General features: G+C 54.3%; 1 protein-coding gene and 1 pseudogene across 2 annotated transcripts; both read right to left on the bottom strand.

Moving 5' to 3' along the window:
• Positions 1-235: 235 nt before the first annotated feature.
• Positions 236-9,010, bottom strand: OPTC (opticin). Of its 2 annotated transcripts, XM_004756355.3 has the most exons (6): positions 7,463-9,010; positions 6,605-6,740; positions 4,919-5,077; positions 3,875-4,077; positions 2,107-2,202; positions 236-1,620 (listed from the first exon to the last, which is right to left on the bottom strand). In XM_004756355.3, the coding sequence occupies exons 1-6, from the start codon at positions 7,787-7,789 to the stop codon at positions 1,450-1,452; spliced, it is 1,092 nt and encodes a 363-aa protein (XP_004756412.2). In that variant the 5' UTR covers positions 7,790-9,010; the 3' UTR covers positions 236-1,449. The 2 variants fall into 2 exon arrangements, with proteins under 2 accessions (XP_004756412.2, XP_044936965.1); XM_045081030.1 differs by lacking the exon at positions 4,919-5,077.
• Positions 766-933, bottom strand: LOC123392355 (annotated as a pseudogene).
• Positions 9,011-9,619: the final 609 nt, after the last annotated feature.

Here is a 9,619-nt window from a genome sequence, read left to right as displayed (position 1 = left end):
GCAGAGGCTTAACAACTGAGCCACCCAGGCACCCCCTCAACCCTCTTCTGTGCTTCAATCAACACGGACGCCAAGGACCCACTTATTGCATCCCCCTTGTCCAACATCTCCTTATAAGGAGAAGGGTGACATCTCTCCTCTCTTCATAATTCAAGGAACAAGTCAGCTGCATCACAGTTGGCCTTCCTCCCGTCTCCCATCACAGCAGACCTCACGGAGACGCCAAGGTTGCAGGTAATGGTTATATTTATTTATTTCTCTTTGCGCAAGGCTGCCCTCTGGTGGTTAATCGTGGAAGAGAGCAATGCCAGGATGGATCTCCGCGGGCTGGTGGAGCCGAGCTCCAAGGCTGTTCAGTGAGCCAGGGACAGGTGAGCGCTACAAAGAGGGCATCCAGATGAAGATTCCTGTTAGTCTCCATCCTTATGAACAGCTCCTTCCAAATCTAGCAGGAAGCCGTTGGTCTAGGAAGAGCGAGAAAAGACAGTCCAATGGAAACCCCACCCTACCCATAGTGGGTAAAATAGTCTGCTTTCTCCTCCATGGTGAGCTGGCAAATGCTTAACAACCAGCTTTGTCTCTCTCTCTGAAAGAATCCCAGAGTGTAGCATGTACTGCTGTCTGTGGTGTAAATACTCTCACCATGACCAAGCTCAATCTGCCAATGTGATGTCCCTGAGTGTCGCTGGGAAGAGATGAGCACCAGGGGCAGGTCATTCCAGAGTATGTCATAGACATAAGCTCAAGAACATGGTTACGAGTAAAATATAGTAAACTAATTAGAAAGGAATGAGTTTGAGTATTTATTGCATTTATTTTCCATGTAATGTATTTAAATGCGAGCTGGCAATTTAATCTTTAATAAAAGCTGTGTTTAACGAGAGGCTTGCAAAAATCCTACACTTGATCTTAGCCAGAAGGCCGAGAAGCAATACAGCTTACAAAATTCTGGGAAATGTAATAATTGGTGCTGCGAGCCTAGTAGTAAGAGCTGGCTAAAGCATGCCACTGCTTCTCCCCCTTCCTCCTTCTTTTTCTCCTCTTCCTCTTCCATGACTTCCCGGCATTCCCTGTATGTAGGAGGGATGGGGACTCTCGAAGCTTTGCTGCAGACGCTGATCTCTGAGTCAGGAGCCATAAGGTGTTAAGGAAAGAGGATGAGAAATGCAAATTTGGCTACTGAAGGACATTTATGTATGCGAGTGTATGTGTGTGTGTGTGTGTGCACGTGTTTCTGTGTGTGTGTGTATCGATTCTGTATACGTATGTCTCTGCATGGGTGTGTGTGCATGGGTGTGTGCGTGTGCATGCATATAGAAGGTGGCTGAAGGGAGTAGGGGTGAGTTTTGCAACTGGTTCCTGGCTGAACGGAAGACCACCGTGCGGGGGCAGTCGTGCTTTGGGAGGCGGTGAGGGCCCCTCTCCGCGTGTGTGTGCGGAGCAGGCGAGCTAGCAGCAGCGGCCGGTGGGGAGCCGAGGCAGGCAGAAGTAGGCGCTGGGGAAGAGGCCCAGGTTGATGGGATTGCCGTCCAGGCGGATGTCCTCCAGCCGCCTCCGGCTGTGTTTGTGCTCCTCAGTGTCACAGAAGGCGTCGCTCTGCATGGTCTCGATCATGTTATTCTAGAAAGAACACACAGACAGCTGCTACCCCTCTGCCTAGAGAGGGCCCTGAGGCAGCGCCGAAGGCAGATCTCAGCTTCCCTGGCAGCTCCCTTCCTGAGGCTGGGGAAACTGAGGCACAGAAGGCCAAGGCCATGCAGCAAGGGGCGAGGGGAGGTGGCCCGTGGAGGATGGATGGAGAGTGAGGGGAGAGAGTTAGAGGGATAAGGCAGGAGGATGAGACAGAGGGGACGGGAAGGCAGGGGAGGAACGAGCAGTCCGCTGAGATGGGATGGAGGACATGGGGGCAGGAAGCATTTTCAGGAGAAGGAGAGGAAGGCAGTCACCCTGAGGCTGTAGACAACGGCCTGGGCTAGACCTCCGATCCCTGCCTCCAGTGAGCAATCAGTGAAGGAGACGCCCGTCACTGCCTAAGGAAGCTCCCAGTTATCTGACCTCCGTGTCCCTGGCCCCGGTCAACGTTCTTGCCCTTGGGGTGTGGCTTACCTGCAAGTGCAGCAAGCGTAGGCTCAGAGGCAGAGGCCCGGGGATGGAGCCCAGAAGGTTGTCAGCCAGGTAGAGGAACTGCAGCTTCTCTAGCGCCTGGGGAGCAGACAAAGGGTACGGGAGGCTGGCAGATGTTCTTGGACCCGGCAGGGATGGGCGCATGATGTCACCCCATTCATTCACTGAGGGTCTCCTGAGCCTCAGCCGTGGGCCAGGCTCGGCACTGGGGTGCTGCAGGGGCTGCCCAGCCTCTCAGGAGCTCACAGGCACCAACTCCTACTGGATGCAGAAGGATCGGGGCTGCGTTGAGGCCTGGCAGCTGGGGGAGCATGTAGGGCTGGTCAGCTGGTAACGAGGAGCAGGTGAAGGGTGGGCGAGGGGCAGGGAGGGGGTGGGAGGGGGGACGCTTTCAGTCCAGCCTCAACGTTTCTGCCATCAGAAAGGGATTTTCCCAAATGAAAAGTCTCCAATGCTAAGCCCGGGATGGCTGTGGAGAGCATGTTCGGGAGCTAGCCAGAGCTTCAGAATGAGAGCCACGGGCACGCGAGGCAAACCAAGTCTGCGTGTGTGAAACAGTGGGGAGGACTGGGGGGAGGTCGGGTCCACGCCGCAATTCGTTTCCGCACTGGAACCGCTCCGGGAGCTCAGCCCAATTTGCGCTGGGGGGTTAGCCCTTCCCATCAGAACCGGCCAGCCAGCGAGCAATCAGACTGTCTCCCACAAGCATTTGCTCACAGAAGGACAACGGTTAGTCAGTTAGTGGCGGGTTTTGGAAATAAAGGTTTCTGTAGAGTTTGGGCTGGGGCCAGCACTATGGCAAGTCCCATGCAAGCCCGTGTTTTCGGGGAGCAGAAGCTGCGGGTGCAGACAGGTGAATGGAAGGATGCTCAGAGAGAAGCCAAGAGACGGCATACCCGGGAGACAGAGAGGGAGAGCTGCTGACCTTGACTTCCAGCACCACCTGCACACCGCCCCCATTTCTAGTAACGAGGCCTGAATTTCCTTTTCCTGGAGATTCATGGCTAGCACGTTGTCAAACACCCTTTCTTTCTTTCTTTCTTTCTTCTTCTTTTTTTTTTTTTAATAGTAAGGACTTTTATTTATTTATTTATTTGTTTATTTATTTATTTTTAAACTTTTATTTTATTTTATTTATTTTTTTAAAAAGATTTTTTAATTTATTTTATTTATTTGACAGAGAGAGATCACAAGTAGACGGAGAGGCAGGCAGAAAGAGAGAGAGAGAGGGAAGCAGGCTCCCTGCCGAGCAGAGAGCCCGATGCGGGACTTGATCCCAGGACCCCGAGATCATGACCTGAGCCGAAGGCAGCGGCTTAACCCACTGAGCCACCCAGGCACCCTTAAAACATTTATTAAAAAATTTATTTGACAGAGATCACAAGTAGGCAGAGAAGCAGGCAGAGACAGAGAGAGGAGGAAGCAGGCTCCCTGCTGAGCAGAGAGCCTGATGTGGAGCTCGATTCCAGGACCCTGGGATCATGACCTGAGCTGAAGGCAGAGGCTTTAACCCACTGAGCCACCCAGATGCCCCTAAACACCCTTTCTTGCATCAGAAGCAGTCTCTTGGCAGCAGCAACAACAAAAAGTTTAATACAATAATGGGAACAGATGAAGAAAATGGGGTTTGATGATTAGACGCAGGACAGGGTTGGAGCAGGGCTGTCCCATGAGGGCATGGGATTTGTGTGTGTGTGGCTGTGGGCAGGGGTGGCAGCAGGGAGACGGTGGGCTACAGGCCCTGGCTCACCCTGAAGGCTCCAGGCTGTATCCCCGAGCTCCGGAGCCGGTTTTGGCGGACGTCCAGGACCTCGAGGCTGGTGGGCAGCGCAGGCAGTGCCCCCAGCTGGTTTTCTGGAAGGATCAGATCCTGCAGCTCAGGCAGCAGCCGGAGGGCGTCATCATCAATGGAGGAGATAGAATTGCTGGAAAGGTTGATCCGCTTCAGTTTTGCTGTGGGGCATGGGGGAGAACACAGAGAGACATGGGACCTACCATGTTTCCTCATTCTTGCTGGACCCACCTGGACCCCGCTCCATCCCTTTTAAGATAGGGAAAGCCAGTCTGTTCTCCACCTGTATGAGGTCCAAGCCAGGAGATATAATGTCATAAACCAGGAACCCCGGGGGAAAGCCCTCAGATTCTGCAGTGCTCTCTCCTGGAGTTCTGCCCTGTGGGGCGGCTGTCCACCTCGGAGGGGCTCGGTAGAAGGCAAGACCCGACAGGCCCACCAATGTCTGGACCCATTCTACCGCCGCCCCCCGCCCCTGGCCCCTTCACTGCTGGTTTACAGAAAAGGTTGCCGTGACCCTGAGGGCTCTGGGAATTAGTGGCAGGATCTGGATGAGAGCCCAGGTCTCCTAGCAGAAGCAGGGTAGAAGGCATCAAGGAGCAAAAACACACAACAAACCACAATTAGGCACATCGTGTCAGGGCTGTGGGGCTGAGTTAGCCTGGTCTGTCCAGAGACCGGGAGGGCACAGAGCTACAGCGGCTTGGAATCTGAAAATGTAGGCTTGTATCTTCCCTTTTCCAGCTTTCCAGAGCTTTGGGGGGTGCAGATGAAGACAGGACACTTTATTATCCAAAATCTTCAAGGGAGGGGATTAGAAAGGCTTGGGGTTATTGCCATTGGGTTGCTGCGAAGACTGAAAGCTAAGGGGGAAAGGCTAAGTCACGTGGGACACTGTGTCTGTGACTGTTCGTGGAGAGGGGGCACAAGGCAGGGGGGTCTGGGGGTTCCGGGGGTTCCCCCGACAGGCTCGCCCTCATCTTCTGCCAGGGCACCACGTACTCAGCCCTTTGAAGTCTCCGGCTCGGATCTGGCGGATGCGGTTGAAGCGGGCGTACAGGTAAGCGGTTGTCTTGGGAAGAGGAGGGATGCTCTCCAGGTCGGCATCGTCACAGTACACAGAGGAACCAAGGCACACGCAGACCAAACAGGTGGGCAGGTCTGGCCCAGGTGGAAGACAGAACAAAGGGAGACCCTTCTCAGTCCTCCTTTAGCCTCTGGGACCAAAGGTCCTCACTCAGGGAGCGTCTGAGCCATGGCCGGAATGGAACGACACAGTGCGCGGAGGCCGTGCTGGGAGCCGCTCCCAGCCTGGCACTCAGCCCCCAACCTAACAGAGGCAGACCCGTTACCAGTTACTACCCAGTCCTGGCCCACTGGTGCTTTTTTCAGGCTCCAGTCCTCTGCAGGTTTTCCTGGGCCTAGGTGGGTGTCTTAGGACATCCACTGATCTCTTTTCCATAAGGCTCCTCTCTGGTGCCCAAAGGCACAAGGAAGATGAAATAAAGCCAGAATTAAGTGGACTGGCCAATGGTTACTGGCTCTGCCAGCTGCCTTGTGGGCGAGGAGTAAGACATGGCCTGTATGGCTCCAACAAGCACAGGAAAGTCACGAGTGACAGCGCTTGCCTAGAATTCATTTCCCTTCTTAGGGTATCAGCATCCCAGTTTTCTGCTGGGCAACAGCTCTCTCGTGTTATCATTCCATGGCCGGTGGTCATTAGACATGGGCCAAACTGTTTTCAAAACGTTGGGAGGCTTTCCTGGCTCATTTGACTGAAGAGCGCAGGTGGTTTCCATCACTCACCATTACAAGGGACAGAGTTGATGGGGGACCATCGGCCATCCAACTCAAGGGGGAGGTTAGTTAGCAGTGACACAGCCCCACGAGGAAGAGGCAGCTCTTCTCTGCAGGCAGGGGCCAGGGTGGGCAGAGCAGAGACGATCTCAGCATCCTTCTTACCCCAAGGCCTTGAATGGCAGATCCAGCTGAGGCCCTTTATGGTCTCTTTAAGCCCGAGATCCTGTAGCTCTGAGAGGTCACGGATTCCTACCGATGCCCCAATACCCTAGATCCACCCAAGACAGATATCTCAAGAGAACAGGAGCCAAGGACGCGCGAGTCAGGAATTAATTGCATCCCGCCTCTGCTCCAGTCCTGATCTCCAGCAGAGTGCCAACCCCTTACTGCCACATGCACCAGCATCCCGGGCTCCAGGAGGGCATCAGGGAGGGGAAAGAGCCGCTAAGAGGGAATTTAGAGCCGAAAAGCAGTAGGACTGCTTCACTTGCCCCCATGCCAAGTGACAGCCACAAAGTTATTTATTCTCCTCGACAGGCTTTTAATTGTCTCTAATCTAATTACCACTCAACCTGGTCCCCTAGTGATGCTATTAATTAAGGTAGGGTAGCTCTGCTAGGCAAGCAGAGGGTTGACTTCCCCCCCACCCCGCCTCCAATTTGTGCATTCACTCAAAAGCGTTAGGGATAGCCAGCCTCTCCTTTTGGGTTTCTTTCCTTCCTTCCTTTTCTGACTGTGCCCATTTCTCCTCTTCTCCCTTACAGTGAGATCTAGCCCTGCCCTTTCACTCCCGACCCTGACCACACTTCACCGTGGCAGGCCCGGTACTGGGTCATGGCTGCATGGCCTGTGAACTACGTGCCCTGTGACCTATGACCGTGAACTCACCATGGCTGCCTGGGGAGTCCAGGAAGCCCAGTGTTGTAAGCCTGTTCGTTGGCGGCTTGGAGGAGAGTGACCTTGGAGTCACTGTGCTCTGAGTGGAACTGACCCTGGTTGGAGGAGCCGGGCTGCTCACTTTGACCTGGGGACAGAGCACATAGCACACAGTAGGCCAATTTTTGCTTGAAAAGGACTTTCCTGTGAACTTTGGGCCTCGGTGACCAGTTTCAAACTTGCAACAAGTCACTGTGGAGAAAGGGGGAGGGAGGAAGTCAACTTCCTAAAGTGGGGCTGATGCAGCCTCTTCCTTATATGGAGAAGGGAATGGACCAGCAGAGGGGAGTGCAGGGATCCAGCAGGCAGCTGGCCGCCCAGCTGGGCCAGAGCTAGAATCCACGTCTCTGGAGAACCCAGGCCGAGAGCCCAGGCCAGAACTGACCAACACACATAGCTACTGGGTGCAGGCTTCGGATCAGCCCCTGCAAAGGCCAGGAAGGGCCGAGAAAGGACTTCAGACTCGAAGATAGCCTGAGAGCAGACAGGGTCATGGAGCTGCTTTTTCCAGCGAGTGTGTGAAGACATGGTTGACCCCGTCCCTCCCACAGCGCTATGGATTCTGGTCTGACTTAGGGGCAGGGGGACAGATACAGGACTTTTAAGGGGGGTGAATACCGCCAGGTTTACTACAAACCAACCAAGAAATTGGACTTCTGTTGTCCTCTTTCTTAGTATCATCTAAGTGACAAGTTCCCACAGAGGGACAAGAATCTCTACCTCCTGGAGAAAGAAGGGGAGGCTGAAAGCCAGGCCCCCAGCGCCCAGTGTCGTCGGGGGAGCGTCGCTGTTCTGCTGTGTGCCCCTTACCTCGGGGAGCTGGTCCCCATAGTCCGTGAGCCCCTCATAGTTGCTCAGGTCAATGACCTCATCGTAGTTGTCCGGGCCCAGGACATAGTTGCCCAGGAGCCCGTAAGCATCGCTTTCCCCAGCCGGATCTCTCCTCTTCCTCCCCTTCGGGAGAGAGGCAGTCCCTGTCCCCAGCAGCACCAGAGCTAGCAGGCTCAGGAAAGCCGTTCGCTTCATGGGGGTCCCCGGGAGGAGGCGGCCGCTGAAATAAGGAAGAAGCTGAATCACCTCAGAGTCCAGCCCTGCGGAGTGGGCAGGAGGAAGGGCAGTCGTCTGTCTCTTCGCCATGGGAGCAACTCACAGACTCGCCCCACTTCCCGCCACCACACCGGAGACTCAGGCCATTCCTGATACACTAGTGCGTTCATGGCCTTGGCAAGCCCCCTGAGGCTGGGGCTATGTGTGTGGCGGGGGGCTATGTCTCCTGACTGCCCCTCCCACCGCCACCCCACTTTAGTGCCTACATGCTTTGCACACACACTTCTACTCACTCACACAGGCCTGTGTAGACACCCGGTGAAGGCTCGTTTACTCATCGCACACAACCACACACACCAAGTACTGCCATTAGTCACTAAGCCAGATTTAGAGAAACTTCGTCATCAAGGAGTCTTGTGCTTTTTAAGAGATTATGCATTCTGTCACCCCTTTGTTCATCAACAATTTATGGGGTGTCTATTATGTCCCAGGCACTGGACTTACCTCTGGGACTGCAGAAAAAAACAGGGCACACCTAGTGCCCTCACAGCACATGGGTTTAAAAACGGACATATGATCTAAAAAAGGATGTCGGTTTACAAAATACTTTCTAAATGCAGCTTTTTAGAAACAAATGACTGCAGAAATGAAAGTGTTCTTCGTAGGTGGTTGTGGGAGTGTGTCCGCATCTAGAGCATTCCCTAGGTGTTTGCGCACGTGCCCAGGTGATTCTGTATGTGCGTGATGAGCGTGTGAGCACATGATGAGCGTGTGTAAGTGTATGCACACGTGCACAGACCAGGGAAGGAGTGTGTGCGGCGTGGGTGTGAGGAATCTGATGCATCTCCGATAGTGTAGCCCTCCCCATAGCCGGCTATGGAAGAGTCTAGCAGATTTTCCCCCTCTGTTCATTTTCGCTGGGCTAGAGGTAAGCCCTTTGCAGTAGCAAGAATGAGCTCTCCATCAGAGCCTTCCCCCTCTCCCACCCTCCAGCTTCTCTAGCCTGGAGTCCTAAATTCCCTCCGTTCTCCCCCAGCCCCAGCCGGCCACTGGACTGCACCCTAGCTCCTCATTTCTATACCAATAAGCCCAACACCCCTCAAACCGTGAACCTTACCCCTCGCTTATTCTTGTTGCAGAACAGAACCTCACAGCTTCCAGAGAAGTGGGGACTCTGGTGGCAAGGTCGTCTGCAGTGGGCCAGGGTTGGGCGGGGAGCTGGCCAAGGGGGCATGTGACCAGTCAGACTTCTCTTCTTCCTGGTGTCCTGCTGTTCCTCCTCCTCTTTGCTCAGCGGGTCCCCCATTCCCGTGTTCTGTTTGGGGAGAGGGAGTTCTCCTCTCTCTCCCCCCACTGGCTCCATTCCCCCTTCCCGCCCCGCCATACCCCTCCCCACCGCCCACCCTCACCTCTCCTCTTTCTCTGTCTGCTGCTTTTCTCTTTTCAGAAACACTGTTGAGAGGGCCGGCAGGTTCTTCTTTCTAAGGGAGCGGGTGGCAGGTGATGGAGCACTCGGGAGGGACAGGGCTTGCCTCTCTAGTTTTTTTTCGGATGGTACCCAAAGATTCAAAGAGTCTGAGTGAAGGCACAGTGACCGCACAGCCACCCACCACCTGGACCCCCACATGGGACTGTGACTGAACAAAAATAACCAGAGGGAGGTGCTGAAGGCGGGGGCAGGGTCCAAGAGAAGGTGAATGGGGGATGAGGTAGGATTGGAAGACCAACTTCAAGTTTCCCAACGATGATGATGATGATGGCGGCAATGAGGATACAAGAAATTTTCTCATCTGCTGAGACCGAGCCCTGATCAGGAACCCCAGAAGCCGTTGGGTGGGTTCCTCAGGACATTGAGAAGAATCCTCTTCCCCATGCCCCACCAAAGCCGTCTGTGTCAGAGACATTCTCTTTTCCTCAATG

The sequence above is a fragment of the Mustela putorius genome, unplaced genomic scaffold, assembly GCF_011764305.1.
Source record: "Mustela putorius furo isolate JIRA1106 unplaced genomic scaffold, ASM1176430v1.1 tig00000508_pilon_pilon_pilon, whole genome shotgun sequence".
Taxonomy (NCBI): domain Eukaryota; kingdom Metazoa; phylum Chordata; class Mammalia; order Carnivora; family Mustelidae; genus Mustela; species Mustela putorius.
The sequence above is the reverse complement of the archived record's forward strand: the minus strand, read 5'-3'. Positions and strand labels throughout refer to the sequence as shown.